Genomic DNA, 15,388 nt, shown 5'->3' with positions numbered 1-15,388 from the left:
GCAGGGTAGGTGGTAAAAACAGTCCAATATATATTTTTAGTTCTAGTTTTTACCCATTACAACATCACAGGATTCATTGGTTAAGTGTCAGATTTTTTACTGAAACTTCAAGGTGAAGAACAGTCCTGTAAAATTTGAAAATATATCAAACTAAATATGGACATGCATCATGAACAGAACTACACTTTGCAGTAGTTCTAGTCAACACAATCAATAGCAGATTTTTAGGCATCAAGTAGTTTATGGTATTTATTTAAAGACAATTTAATTGGACTGCATAAATAATGGTCTTTAAAAGAGATTTCGATAACTCCGACAAACAGGACTAAGATTAGGCATGAATCAAAACATGCCTTTGTTGGTATGTTAACACAGTGATTCAAATTCACACATACATTTGCATCATCAGTGGTATGATGCAGCAGGTCTTTATTCACTATGCTCAGCTGGTAATCAGGTCTTGAATGTAAAGACAAAAATCTGGTGTCGCCATGAATGATTACATCATTGTTGAACTATGAAGAAATACATTAGTTCAGCCACTAAACTCACACAGATAAGGGGACTGGAATCAGCTTCTTTATTCATGCTTCAAAATATCATTCTCATTTTATCAGTCATGCTAGTAGACTAGTAAATTCTAATCGCATTCATGTGGGTGTGCACTGCCGTGTCTCTTTTATACATTTAACCTTTTCATATTTTCCCATAGTTTCATTTTTCTTTGTAAAAACAGCTACTTTGTTGCCAGAACACTTTTCCATCACTAGGATGGGTCAGAAGATGCCAACGCCAGCCTGTGAACATGCAGGGGTTTAGTTAGCGAGCCGATAACCAGCTCCGTGTGACCACTGATCGCCACAGGGAGGGTAAGTGAGTCCAGATAACAGTAAGACACCCTGGGTATGATGAACTCTCTTCATAGTGCAGGCCTCTGGTTGTTGTGTTTGTGGCATTTCAAGTACAAGTGCTGCCAACAGTGAAGCTGCAGATTCACCTCAAACTATCCGATGTCAACACTCACAGCTGAAGGGTGCTTCTCCCAGCTCTACTTACATTTTCATTTACTGGTTGTTATAAAATGCAGACAGATAGATCAGGAAATAACCAATATCAACCAACAGTACTGGCCCACCGATAAATCAGCCAGGCTCTAGGGACTGAGACTGGTTCACTAGTTTAGTTTAAAAGAAAGCCATTCAATTTAAAAGCTGATGGAGTCAAAACAATAATGGCGTAGTCTATACGATTTACAGCTACCCAACACACATACAACAACCCCTGTAAGTGCATCCCTTGTGGGTTCTTACCATTATCAGAGATATCTAAAGTCCCCACGCATGAAACTCGAGGAAACAGCTCCTGAATCACCCCGGCACCTGCTGACCTCAACTGTGGAAGGCAGACAGAGAGGAGCAGAGCATGATGGGATAGCCACAGGAGGTGATATATGAAGATGATGAGTGAATACACCCTGAGTACAGGCCGACAGAGCGTACCTCACAGCTGCTGATGTCCAGGTGTAAATCAGTGATATGAGGGTTATTGGACAAACCGAGGAACAGCGCCCTGAAGGAAAACAGAGGTAGGATGGGATGGGAAAGAGAGCGAGAGAGAGGAAATACAGATTAATCGTGAAGCAGATATAGAAAAAGGGGTACGAAAATGATAGTTAGATAAGAGGAAATGTTGAGAAACAGAGGTCAATTGAGGCACAAGGATGAGCAAAAACCACATTGGAAAAGAAAAATAAATAAAAATCAGTTCCACTTAAATCCAATCGCCTTTCTCCCTCTAACAACCCCCCCTCCTGCCCCACATTCTCCTCTGCACACCTAAAAGTTTAAGAACCATCTTAAAGGATTTAGAGAAAAGTAGCTTAAATATAAGATTCATAGCTCACTAAGTTGGCAACAGAAATTACCTCAAAAACCTTCAAGTTTTATTCAGAAGTGGCCGATTGTAGCGACTGTACATTTACACAAGCCCAGCTGGATGTGGGGGAAAAATACATTTGCACATCAAGGCTCCGCTGGAGGTTGTTCTTGTGCAATGAATACACATTTAAGAGTTATGCACCATGAGGAGGTAATGAGGAAAAGTGCTAAGTGGGGAGTCTGCTCCAACCATTTTGGCAGGGATCCATCACGCAGCGCGCAATCATCCCAATTGCTGGCATTTTGCTTTGTTTTCTCTGCTATTGATTGTGTTCAGCAGGCTATACGCCTAGCAGAGAAACTGTAATATTGCAAAACTCCATTTATCCCCGTTGGGAAACTCCTTTTTTTTTGTTGCTTGGCTGCTTTGTGAGCTGGTTTAGCTACAGATCTCCTGAAGCTGGTGGGCATAGAGTCCTCCACAAAGACACGTCAGCACAGTGGAAGCTGGCCAACACGGGGGCTTCAGTCTGTGTCAACTGATTGAAGGCCAGTCAACTAACGGAACAGTGAACTGGCTCCACTGTCAAGGAAAAGCATTTGAAGCCTAATGTGCACCTTGATGATTAACTCTCACTGGTGGTTTGGATGCAAACCACACTCCATATGGCATAAGCTATTTTTGTACTGAAACAATGATGACCGAAAAATGGCAACCTTGTTTGCTGGGCGGTTTTTGCTTTAAATTAGGACAGGTTAGGGTACTATCCTCCTCCTATCAAGGCCTCTGCATGCATTAAAGTTAGAGTACAGGAATAGGAATGCAGAAATAATGCATTGGGGGGGGGGGGCTCTCCCATTTCTACGAGTCTCCTTTTGGATGGAAAACCAAAAAGCCTTCAGCGGTCTTCCTCCTTGAGTTCGGTTTATACAGTGTTTTGAAACTAAAGCAGCTTACAGCATCATGACTGGATACATTTTTAGCTGGAGTGGCCCCAGTGGGAATTCATTCTTCAGCACTCGCAGTCAAAACTGCCAGTGACACCCTGAACAAGGTTAGGAGTTAAAAATAACAAGATGCGTGAGTTTGTCTTATAACCCACATATATCATCAACCTCCACTGAAGCTAAACAGAGTATGAGTTCTGGCTGTACCCGCAAAGTTTCCATTCATCACTATTCTCCCGCAAAAGTAAAAAATGTACCTGATCGCACAGCTGCTCGGCAGGTAGTCTGAGGGGGAAATGCTGCGTCCAATATCATAACGAAAGAAACGTGTCTCCCTCAAGTCCGCGTTTGCTCACTTAAGGCGTTTCATCCCGTAATTGGATTATTTTGCAGATTTCATTACTCCTACTGTGCATGAAATTTGTAGTAGAAATGCTGGGAGACATCATCCAAAAAATTATTAAAGTGAGGTTTTTTAAAGCAACAGATTCGCTTAATTCATAATTCCAAGCCTACTGTAATATTTCTATTTTCAAAAAGGACTTTAAACTTATCTTGTAGGAGTAAGTGGCTTCTCCAAATTTCAGTCATAAAGTATGTAGGAGGCACAGGAACACACTTTCTCCAGCGTCTCCTTAGCAGGTAATTTATAGCTTTTTTTCCTCTAATAATACTAGCATAATATTTCAGTAGCTGCTTGATGTCTATATTAGCGCATCCTGTTGGCATCTTGGCATTTATTACAGGATATTTTGCCAAGTCAGTATATGCATCACGTCTAGAGATTTCCCAAATGAAGTGGAAGAGAATCAGATGCCAGTTGGCTGTCACAAATGATGATATACAGGTCAAAGCTAAACATATAGTCAGCAGAATATTTATACTGTAGCCACATCAAGAAGACCCAGTGTATCAATACATAATTAGAATACAAAACTAACAGTAGTTAGGTCGGGACCACAAGAGTCTAAAGATGATTGATATTTCTATCTGCAGTAATTTATATTTGACAGTGTGGGGTCTTTTGTGGGATAGCAGCAGCAAACCTAGCACATTACAGAGCAGACACCAATGACAGCAAGTATGAGACTGATCAAGTTAGACACAGCATGAAAGGCAAAGCAGGAATGGTGGGTTGCCAAGCTGCTTGCACCTCCACAGCAACTGTGGGCAGGCTAGAGCATTTTGAGTAGCACAACCTATATGAGCTCTAACAGGATGGCAGCAGAGTTCGACTGACAGTCTTATGAGCTAAAGCAAAGCCCAACCCAATTTTGTTTAGAACTCCATTTAGGGTGTGCGCTAATTTCATAACAATACTCCTTTGTATGACTCCCTGAATGAAACTGTAATTAAACCTGAAGACTGATGACAAAAAAGTCAATTTCTTGTGACTGGTTTTGTCATAATGTCACATCATAAAGACAGATTCTAATTTGGCTTATCAGACATATGCACCCCTAATTATCATGGGTTGGTCCTGATGACAGCATACAATTACCAGTTTACTGCCAGACACTGAGCTTGAGCATATTCTTTGACCCTCTTTATATGTAGACTTAACATGCCAGTTAGTAATATATAGTGCTTTGGTACCTTTATGGCAACTGTGCCCAGCGCTGACTTTGATCTATGTGTCATAAGAGAAAAGAGACCTCTCTCTTCACAGGTCACTTCTTCTGTCAGAACTATGAGCATCTTCACAGAGCAGCTTTTGAAAGGTTGTTTTGATGCATTTTTCTGACTGACTTGTTTATTTGGCATTTTTCTCCTTTATCTATATCTGGATACAGGTTTGTGACTCTTGGGGATTATATCTTGTTTTTTCCACCATCAAATAAACTTTAGTCTTTTGTGTCATATGGAAATACAATGTAATGAGCCAAGGTCCAGTAACACATAACAATACATACAAAAGATCCTGAAGTACTGTGCAAAAGCAACAGGGTTTTTTTCCTCCCGCCGGACGTTGCTTGATTTTAAGTCATTTTCAATCCTCGCCATTTACAGAGGAATGGGTTTTATTTTTTTGGGGTTTTTTTTATTTCTTAAGCAACTTAACGCTGACGTATGAATCATGATCAGAAACTGTGTCAGTGGAAGGGTGGCTGTCAAGAAGCCAAGGAAAGGAAATGAGGAGAAAAGGCTGAGGTATCCCAAATTGCACAAGACCTGGACTGAAAATCACTGGCAACCAGTCTTATAAAGTCATTAACGCAAATATGGTTCAAATCCTTGTCAATATATGGAGGGGTTCAGGTGAAGGTTACAACAGTGGATGTCTACAGCCGTCTGTAAAACACAGTGGAGGCTCTGTCACAGTTTTGCACTGCATTTTGGCCAGTGGTGTCAGCGACCTTGTTAAAATTTACTGAATAACAAACACAAAAAAGTACCATCAGATTTTGATACACCATGCAGCAACATCTGGAACATGTCTGACTGGCGACAGCTTCAGTTTTCAGCATGACAATGATCCTAAACAGCCAACGCAGTAAAAACATACATGGATAGAAAAACACCATCAGTCTTGGATTGGCCTCCAAAGAGTCTGGACCTCAACATTATTGAAGCAGTGTGGGATCATCTTGACAGAGATGAGAACAAAAGGCAGCCAACATCCAAAGAAGAGTATTGAATGTCCTTCAAGAAGCCTAGAGACTGTTTAAAGCAACTGAGTTAAGGAATAAAGGTGGTTATACCAAATATTGACTTTCAGGCTTGTTAGAATTGTACAAACTGTTTTTGCCTTATATACTTATGTCCATGTACGCCTCCACATGTTTAAATTAAATTGTTGTACTTCTTTCCCATTTTCCTCATATACATAAATGATGGGTGGCTCAAGACTTTTGCACAGCACTTCCAATTTCCAGTTTGATTTTCCCTGAAAATCCATGCGTTTCACAGCGACTCACCTCATCGAATCAGGGGGGACCTTCATAGAGGCCAGGCTGACATGTGTGAGGCTGAATGCTGAGCTGAAGAACTGACGGAAAGTTGGCAGAGAATCTCTGGCTTTTCTGGAAAAAGGACAGTACAGAAAAAACAGGAAGATTTTAAAACAGAGGGGGAGAGGAGCACCGAGGAGAGCATTTAAGTTAAATCTTAATCAGGCAGACCGAAAAATAGGATGACACTGATCTATAACAAGAGCGAGGATGACAGGAGGACTTGATACGCTCATAAAGAGTGACAGAGAATTTGCAGTAGACAAGCAGAGCAATGACAGGGGGGGAACAAGGGAGGGAAGAGAGCCAGAAGAAGGCTGAAGCAAAAAAGATGCTCGCTGCGACATTTGGGTCAGTATTATATCAACCCGACAGCATGAAAAGGTGAAGTCGGCATTAATTACTGCCATCACTTAAAAGGTAACATGGACCTATTATCTAACCATCTGCCTGACATATACAGCACATTAGCCCGTCATCATAGGAAGCATAGAGAATAAGTCTCCATGTATGAACAACATTCCTCTGAGTCAGAGCAGGCACTGTACTCGGCATTCATGGAATGAATATAGTGTACTGTTTCCGATCTGTTTAGCACTTGTCAAAGCTGTCAATCTGCCGTTCCAGCCCCCGCGCTGTACACATAATTCACCACAGGGGAGGATGAGGAAGGGAGGCTAGAGGAGGAACGATAAAGTCATGAGTGGCGAGGAGGAGGAGGAGGAGAGAGTGAGGGGAAGGATGAATTCATCTTGCAGAAAGATGAAGTTTGTTTTTCTTGGAAAGATTACCTGCTATTGCTTTTCAGGCGGCTGATATGTTGTTTACTTGTGCAGCACAAAACTCTTTTTTTTAGCTTCTACCTGATAAATGAGTATTGCTGTCACTGATGAGGCACTTTGAAAGCAAACTCATGAGAAGTAAAATTTACCTCATAGTTCACTAGTCAAAAAAAAAACCCCTATATATAGAGAGATAGACAATCTTTTATACTTGACATGAAAAGCACAACTGTGGCTGATTTCATTAACAATTCTATGAAAGCAGCCACCAGGGATTTGAACTATATTCAGTCCCTCCCACCTGAAACCCAGTGTATTTTATGAAGCACATAGGCACAGGCATGCATGTTGCATTTTGAAATGCTGAGGGTGAAGAACATTTTTTTTTAACCAAAATCAATGTCATACCCACTCCCAGTACCACAGTTTAAAACCAAAGTTTTATCTCAGCATGATTTTTTTTTCTTTGACCAGCTTTGAACATCGATATGTCCTTGTCCACTAGAATAGGCCCTGAGCAACAGATCCACAGTTAGAAGTGCTCAGCCGTCTCTACAGACTGTGTAGAAATGCCATGGAGACTATCCAACACATAGTAGCAGGATGTAAGATTCAAGCTGGAAACGCATACATTTGGAAGCACAACCTAGTGACTGTGATAGGCTACAGGAACATCTGCGCCGCATATGGACTAGAAGTCCCCAAGTCCCGATGTGAAATCCCACCAAAGGTGGTTGAGAACAACAGGGCTGAGGTCCTGTGGGAGTTCCAGTTCCATACAGACAAGCAGCCAACCAACCAGACATAGAGGTGGTTGACACGGAAGATTAGAAAAAAGTTGTGACAGATGTGGCAATCCCAGCAGATAGCAACATCAGGAAGAAGAAGCATGAGAAAATAGAGTACTAGGAGTACAAGGAGCTAAAGAAACAACTGGAGCAGATTTGAAAAGTAAAATCCAAACAGGTCCCACTGGTAACAAGAGCAGTATGAACTATAACATCAGAGATCTCCATCCAGAAGAGCATAGTCCTAATTAGCAGAACCCCCAAACTCCAAGGACTCTGTTAGAGCACCCCAGCTTGAGAAGAACAGACAAACTACCACCCAGGGGTGATGGTGGAGTTATATATACCATATGTTCAGAGTCCCTGATCTATCCTGACTGCACAATTGATGATTCACCAAATTATTGTTGGTTTAATATGACAGCAAACTACAATAAAAGGCTTATTCCTTACTTTAACAGTTTAATCATACATATCATAATCATTTAAGGTTCGTCTTTTCCAATGATGCTTTAGCACCTTATTGTAATGGCTTCCTTAAGCTCGATCAACACTTTGACTCCGTTATCTGAATTAAGCCATTTCAGAAACACAGTCACACTTTCAAACAAGTCCTTCAAACTTCATCAACACTTTGTCAACCTTACTTTCCAACATCCAGAAACACACAAATTACTTTTAGTGTTTCCTCTTCCACTGACACTTCAGCTTGAAAATATGTCAGGCCTAGGCAGCTGCTACGTCAGTCTCAGAGAGCAGGGCGTTAAAAGATTCATGTTAAAAAAATTGTCTGGATAGCTGGGGAAGGAAGCGTTTTGTGGAAGTCCCCTCAAAGCATCTCCAACAGCAAGTGCAAACTTAGCCACAGTTATGAAAACTGCACAAACACGCCAGAACTAAAGAGAGACATCACCTGTCTTTAGTAATACACCCTGTAATGCTGCACCAGCACCCCAAAATAGCCTAAAAGGGAAAGCTGCTCTGCACTCTCCTCTCCTCTGATTGCTGAGACAATTTTGTCATGTGTTTGGCACAGCTGCTTCACAGATATGAGCGCAGTAATTTGACTGGCTGGGAATATAATGAATAATCACTACACCCTTCCAATTTCTGTTCCACTTCAACAAATTCCTGTGTGCATATTGCAGCGTGAGCCCGAGCCCTTATTGTCCTTGTGCACACGACCCAGTGCTTCACACTGACTGTTATGACTGTCTATTAGAATATAATTTAGCAACTTGCCACGCTGGCCTTGAGAAATTTGACCGGGACACATTTAACTTTTAACGGGCTCTCATTTTAAAAGTGGCGTACGCACACGGGCGGAAGTAAACGTGCCGAACTGTGGCGTCTGAATTCCCATTAGGCAAATGCATGGTTGACAGAGTACAGTAACCTGTTTTAGAACATTCGCCCCATGCAGACAAAACCATGTTAGCTTGGCTATAAGATTAAACTGCATGGCGAGAGAGGAAATGAGAAAGGGAAAATGTGAGATAAAGAGGGGGAAAAAGTGGGAGAAAATGAAGTTGTGAGGGATTAAAAAAAAGAGGAAAAGGTCACAAGGAAAAAGAAAAAAGAAAAAAGAAGATAAAGACATTGAGGAAGACAGTAGTGAGAGAAACCCCGTCAGCTGCACTACAATCACAAGTCGCTCCTTTTCAGATAACCTCCCAGTGTGTGTAACAGCAGCTCTCCTTTGACCCATTTGTAACGATTAGCATATAGCCCGTCAAAGCTGCACGGATACAGAATGGCTTCTGTCACATAAGCAGATACGGTGTCACTGTCTCTCTCATGAAACACTCTCCAGAGAGCTCTATCAGCAACTTGTAACCGTGCCTGCACGTCTGTGTGGCAGCATCTTCCTAGACTCCTCATTGTTAGTCAAAAGTGACCACATCTGTATGTGTGCAAAGGGTAAAGGAGTGGTCTGAGGCAGCCCGCTCCATATTCATGAGCAGCAGTCAGGTGGTCGGTTCTTATCAAGTCGGTTCAGTTTCGTGCCTTCGTGTCGTTACGGCAACACAGCAGCCATCCGACCGGCAGCACCGAGCCAGCGTGCATTTAATACCACAAGAGCAGCAGGAGGACTGCAACTAGGAACTACAAACACAGGAAGAATGTGATGAGAAAGAGCAAAGGTAAAGATGATAAAATGTGTAGAAGGAGGTAGAGCGATAAGGATACAGGGAAGGAAGAGTGGGGCGTATAAGTTGAGAATGATGAGGAAGGAAAGGAGAGAGGTATAAATGAGGGAAGAAGAGTTATGAAAAAGGGAACGATAAAAAGCAGAAAGAAAAGACTGATGGAGAATAGATGCCATAAGTAAAAGGAAGGGGAGAAATAGAGGTGCTGCTAGACAGGTGCAAAAAAAAAAGATGGATAGAGAGATAGAGTAGATAAAAGTAGACACGGATAGGGGAAAAGAAGGAGGCATGGGAGCCTGGGGATTGGAACAATAATTCCCGTCTAAAATTAGTCTCATTTTTCACCAACTTCTTTCTCTGTAATTCTGTAATGTAATATGCTGAGCAGGGAAGCTCCCAGGCTCCTGTGGGACATGACATGATGAGAGCCGGAACGGCTTCTGCCTGCTAGTGAAGATAACAAACACACACAGGGTTCAACCGCACACAACACGCACGCCAACAACAACAACAACCCAAGCACTGTTGGGCATGCATACAAGTGCTTGACAGACAGAAAACCTGTTAGCAAACAGAGACATGTGTACATTAAAGGAAGCTGGAAACATTCGGCACACACAGATGCAGCGAGGCAGAATAAATGAGGGATGCGATGTGAGCTTGTATGCTAATTCTATCAGCGAGGTCCAGGGCTAAACGCTAATCTACGGGAAATAAATGATGATGCTCGCTCTCCTCTGTGCCTCCTGACTGGAAAATTTCCAGAGCTGTTTGGCTGAGTCATATTAAGCAAACTGATATATATATTTATATATTTATATTCAAATAAAAATAGCCTAAACTGGGATTTACACTTGAGGTGAATGCCCACCTGTGAGAGAAGGAGTTCTTGGAGAGATTCAGGTAGGAGAGGTCAGCGCAGCAGCCTCGCAGCAAGGCCCCAAACAACTGGCAGAGAAACAGAGAGATAAATGGGAGGTGTCATGTTCACTATGGTGAACACGATTGTGTTGTATAACAGTTATTTTGGCTCTTGAGTATTGAAAAAACAGTTATAGCACAAATTAAAGCTGACACAAAAGCAATGTGAAGACTCTTGAGTAAATATATAGTTTGAAGTATAAAGACAGCCTTGCTTGAAATTGAAAAATAGAATTTAGCAGAAGCTCTGCATGTTGTAAAAAAGGACAAGTACAACGAGATACGACAGGCGGTCAAATCAGGACAAAAAGCAGTCTCGTTTCGGGATTTATTTGATCTTTTCTGTGCCATATGGCTTGACTTTCCACAGAATAATGCAGTGTTTGTCATTAACTTTCTACAACTGCAAACAGGCGCATTTAGCATCTGCTGCATGTGATTTTCCAAGAAATATGACATCGTCAGAAATCAGTGCTGGGAATTCTCCTCTACAGGGTGAAAACTAAACAAAGTGAAACTCTGAGGCTGAGAGGAGTACATGATAAAAGATGCTCACAGTCCTGCGTCATTCATTCATTCCACTTAGCATTGGACAATACTTACTCTAAATCCCTGCATCTGAGTATAAAAGGTAGTTACTTGAGCTTTTGTACTTGTCTTTTCAATACATTTGAAATACATTACATAAATATTCTACATAAAACATGGTGAGCTTATAAAAAATGGTTCAATTGTTAACAGTTCCACTGCATAGTCATTTTCCCCATATCAACATCTGGTTTCACTTAAAGTCAATTCTATATTTTTACTCCAGTGCACAAAACCTTTTACTAAACTTCTCATTCTGACTGTCAACAAGCACACTAATGTTTGGGCCTTGTGACCTTAAATAGAACAACCATATATTTTTCATGACAAATTCTGCATGATTCACAGTTTATCTAGTGCAACCCCTCACTGCATTTAGAGTCTAAAAACAAGGTGTTTTGTGATTCAATCTCTGTTTGCATCCACAGGACAAAAACAAAGAAAAGCATATAAACTGTAATCCTGTGACAGGCTTTTGTTTTCTTTCCTACTTTGGTAAATCTATTTTGTATTTTGCTCAAAACACTGAGTATTCACTAAGAGTAGTTTATTGGTATATAAACATCAGTCCAAATACCATTCACTGTGACGATGCCCATCTCCCTGAACCAGTGGACTAATTACTAAACTAGGGCTGCTCGATTATGGCAAAAATGATAATCACGATTATTTTCACTGAAATTGAGATCATGATTATTTGACGATATTTATTTAACCCTTTAAGACCTACTATAGAACCAAGTCCACCAGAGCTTATATTATTTTTTTACATGCTGTAGTGCCATTTGTGGGAGCATTTCAAGTTGCTATACATCAATACAACTGTTATAGCCCATATTTTAATAATATGTATGCATTAAGTCCATAGTAATTACATAAATTGCAAAAAAGTGCAATAAACTACAAAAAAAATTGAAAATCGCTTTTGTTTTGTTTACATATATTTCTACTTGGAGAAATTTAAGAGGTTTATCCCTCAAAACTTTAAATACAATAAAGTTGCAAAAAATAGTTTCCCACCACAGGAAATTTATTTTGAGTGTCTTCATAGTTTTATTTTGGAGATACAGCAATTTTTATATACTGCAGGAAAAACAAACAATCCTATGATGCAAATTTGCAAAGAAAACAGCATGTGCATCATTTCACTGTGGGAAGTGTTACGAACAGCTGATAGGAACGGCAAAGCGTGTTTCTGGAATATTATGTTTTTGTTCCTGCAAGCGCTTTTTATGCAATTTTTGCAAAGCTATATGTGGAACGAAACCGTGACCGAGGACAAGCTGATGGCATAAGATGTAAGTACAACTCCTCCGGTTTCATATGCAAAACAAATTATTGCGCTAGCTTACACGGTTCAGGTTCTACAGGGATTTAACAATAGTTACGCAAAACGGAGCGTGCTGCTCTGACCGGCTTTAAAGGGTTAACAATGACTTTAAAAAATAATATAAAATAGTGTGCAACACCACTGAAGTTTTTTTTTTTAAACTCTCTTTTCAACCAACGGCAGTCACTCTCCTCTCCAAATAACTTCTGCTTAGCTTTCCGAGCTTCCCTCGGGTCCTCTTAATCAGCGGTCTCCAACCTTTTTTGCGCCACGGACCGGTTTATGCCCGACAATATTTTCACGGACCGGCCTTTAAGGTGTCGCGGATAAATGAGGGAGGGGCTAATAATCGGCTCAGTCATTTTTAATGATCGTTGAAAGCCCAGATCGTAATCGTGATTAAAATTCGATTAATTGAGCAGCCCTATACTAAACTATATTTAAAGTTTTATAAAGGGTAAATTGCTACTTCCACACAGATGCAACACTATTAGCAATCTAATCATGTCAAATAATAGTCACCAAGGCCACTATCTGAAAGAATAAGTAAGATTTAGTTTTTTAAGAATTCCACTTGTGAAGGAGAGTTGTACTCTGTTAAATTTGGTATTTGTTGAATTCATCTCTTTGGAGTTTAAATGCTAAGTAACATTGTTCCTGTACTCAGAATTGAAACTATCCTTGTATAAACTAGGCCTATAGAAATAACGAGGTTTCTCAGTACGGCATTCAGCCAGGAAAAGAACTTTAGCTGAACTTTAGTTAAAACACTGAATTAATTTTATTGTCTGTGAAAGACTGACAGAGAACATTTTCTCTCTACCTTAAAGAAATGTTTGAATGAAGGTTTGAATCATTAATATTTGTTTCAGAATATTTGGAAGCTGCTGCACGTCACCACTTACTCAAATCTACACCCTAAATGAGCGACAATAATGTAGACTGAAAAATAAAAGTGATATTTTTATACAAAACGGAGTCTTGTTTGGCTACTTTTCCCGTGTATATTTAAGGGTTAACGGCCCCGAGTTCCAGCAGTCAAATGAAAAACAGCCAGTAGTGTTTCTGCCAATCTTTGAAAGAGTGTACGGAAAGTGCTCATCTGTCAGAGAAGTCTACTAATTCCCGATAGCAGGACCAAATGGGCAATAAGAAGTGTAATTGTATTGTACTGAATCAAAGTCAAGCTGAGCCCATACCAGGAAAAACGAATTACTATTCTTCAATTTGTTGCACTGGATATCTATCAAATGTTTAATGCCTCAAAAAAAAAAAAGAAGCTGTACAGGATTCGTGCAGGAAACCAAGTATGCTGTGTCGCACGCAGTTCTCTGCCTATATGATCCATGCTGCATTATGCTGCACAGCGCCATGTATCATTCATCAGAGGCCATTATCAATCAAGCCATGCCTTGTGATGATATGGCTGACTTTCAAAATAAAGAGCTTTAGAGAGTACTAAAGTGAATGTGCAGGGACCTGTGATCCGCCCAATGTTAAAATAAAGATGATAAATATGTGTTTGTTAGGCAGGAGGACGCAAATTTGATTGGCATTAAACCAAACCCAGATTCCCTGGAATACTTTAAGCAGCATCCCATCACTTGTGAGAGGTTAAACTATCGGACAAATCCATTTTTTCGCTGGCAGTGTGATCCATCACGCAAATTGATTAATCGACCGTTGTCTGTGTGTCAAGCGTAGATTAAAAACAGAAACGTATTAATAATTCAATCCAACAAGCTAACACTAAAAAAGACTAATTTTCCCTGAGATAGTTCCTCTCTAAAGGATAAATGACAATTAGCACAAAAAAAAGGACATTAAAGCAGGTCTCACAGAGAACTCTTTCTGTCACCCTCTGAAGGTGAGCAAGTTCAACTTGGAAATAAAGCAGAAGAGAAGCAATGACTTCCATCCATGCACATAATTCAATATAAAATTCATTGCCCACATTAACAGGACGGGTGGGCTAGTCCTCTGCGAAACAGATTCCTGGCTGACAAGCTCGCTGCTTTTAGGTGTTAAAATTGCTCAAGTGAAGAGCGGCGAGGGAGGAAAGTAAACGTATCACAGCGGCAAGAAAAGTCCAGAAACTGTTTGCCTTTTTCTTTTTTTCCCCATTTCCCCCCAAAAAACATAATAATAAGTACAAATCAAGAGGAAATTATATTTTTGAGAAACCCAAGGTTAGCCAGTGTCTGTGCTCTGATTTAGTTCCACACTAAAACTTGTTTAAACAATTGTAAAGAACTAACATAATTATTCTGTATTGTGATAAATATTTAGTGTCAAAAAGCTTTAGATAAAGAGAATTTATCTATAGCTAGAATCTACATCTGTGATATTTCTTTCTCTTTCTTCTTTCAAAGGTTAAATATGTACTTCCTTTAAGTTGAGTTTTTTATTTTGTCATTTTTAAATCAGAGGTAGATGTTCTCTAAACTGTAGCTTTAGTTTTTCATTTGATTTCTTCTTCTTTCTTTTTTTAATTTAATTTATTGTGATACAAATGAACTGGAGAAAGAAAAAGTACAATTTTTTTGCATTTCTTCAAGAAGCAGAAGTATTGCACAGAATGACCCATTATATTAATATATCTACACATTACATCATTTTTATAAAGTACAGTTTGGTCTGCCATTACTAGCAGACTTTCAAAGTATTTACATCCTGTTGTTTTCAGCACTAACTCTATACTTTCACCTTCCCACGAAAGCTTAAGAATGTATTTTTTTAATGTAAAACTGCAGCACCTGTCATGTGGTGTTCGTAAACAGTAACCATTGGTTATTCTTTTATTTGTCATTCTACTCAAAAAAATGTGTCTGTTTCTTTAAACAACACAAAGTAAGAAAGGTTCCTACACTAAGCTTGACTTACAGTACTACATAAAGTCTAAGGTGCAGCTGTACATTGTAACCTACACCTTAGAATTCATGCTACTGCACCAGCTGTGATGGATCTGCTTGGTAGCAAAACCATGTAAATGCAGTATATTATATATTATAATAGTTTAGGATATATTAGCACGAGATTAATGCCTCAGTGAA

At 39.9% G+C, this 15,388-nt stretch overlaps 1 protein-coding gene across 6 annotated transcripts in view; it reads right to left on the bottom strand.

Moving 5' to 3' along the window:
• The window catches only part of carmil3 (capping protein regulator and myosin 1 linker 3), a 101,142-nt gene that overhangs the window by 35,351 nt on the left and 50,403 nt on the right, over positions 1–15,388 (bottom strand). For all 6 annotated transcript variants that reach the window (XM_080292541.1, XM_080292539.1, XM_080292538.1 and 3 more), the window contains exons 15-18: positions 10,368–10,444; positions 5,744–5,848; positions 1,500–1,569; positions 1,311–1,392 (exon numbers count right to left, since the gene is read on the bottom strand). In XM_080292541.1, the coding sequence (XP_080148667.1) occupies positions 1,311–1,392; positions 1,500–1,569; positions 5,744–5,848; positions 10,368–10,444 (334 nt within the window). The remainder of the gene's footprint in view (positions 1–1,310; positions 1,393–1,499; positions 1,570–5,743; positions 5,849–10,367; positions 10,445–15,388) is intronic.

This window comes from Astatotilapia calliptera, chromosome 18 (assembly GCF_964374335.1).
Source record: "Astatotilapia calliptera chromosome 18, fAstCal68.1, whole genome shotgun sequence".
Classification (NCBI taxonomy): Eukaryota; Metazoa; Chordata; class Actinopteri; order Cichliformes; family Cichlidae; genus Astatotilapia; species Astatotilapia calliptera.
The sequence above is the reverse complement of the archived record's forward strand: the minus strand, read 5'-3'. Positions and strand labels throughout refer to the sequence as shown.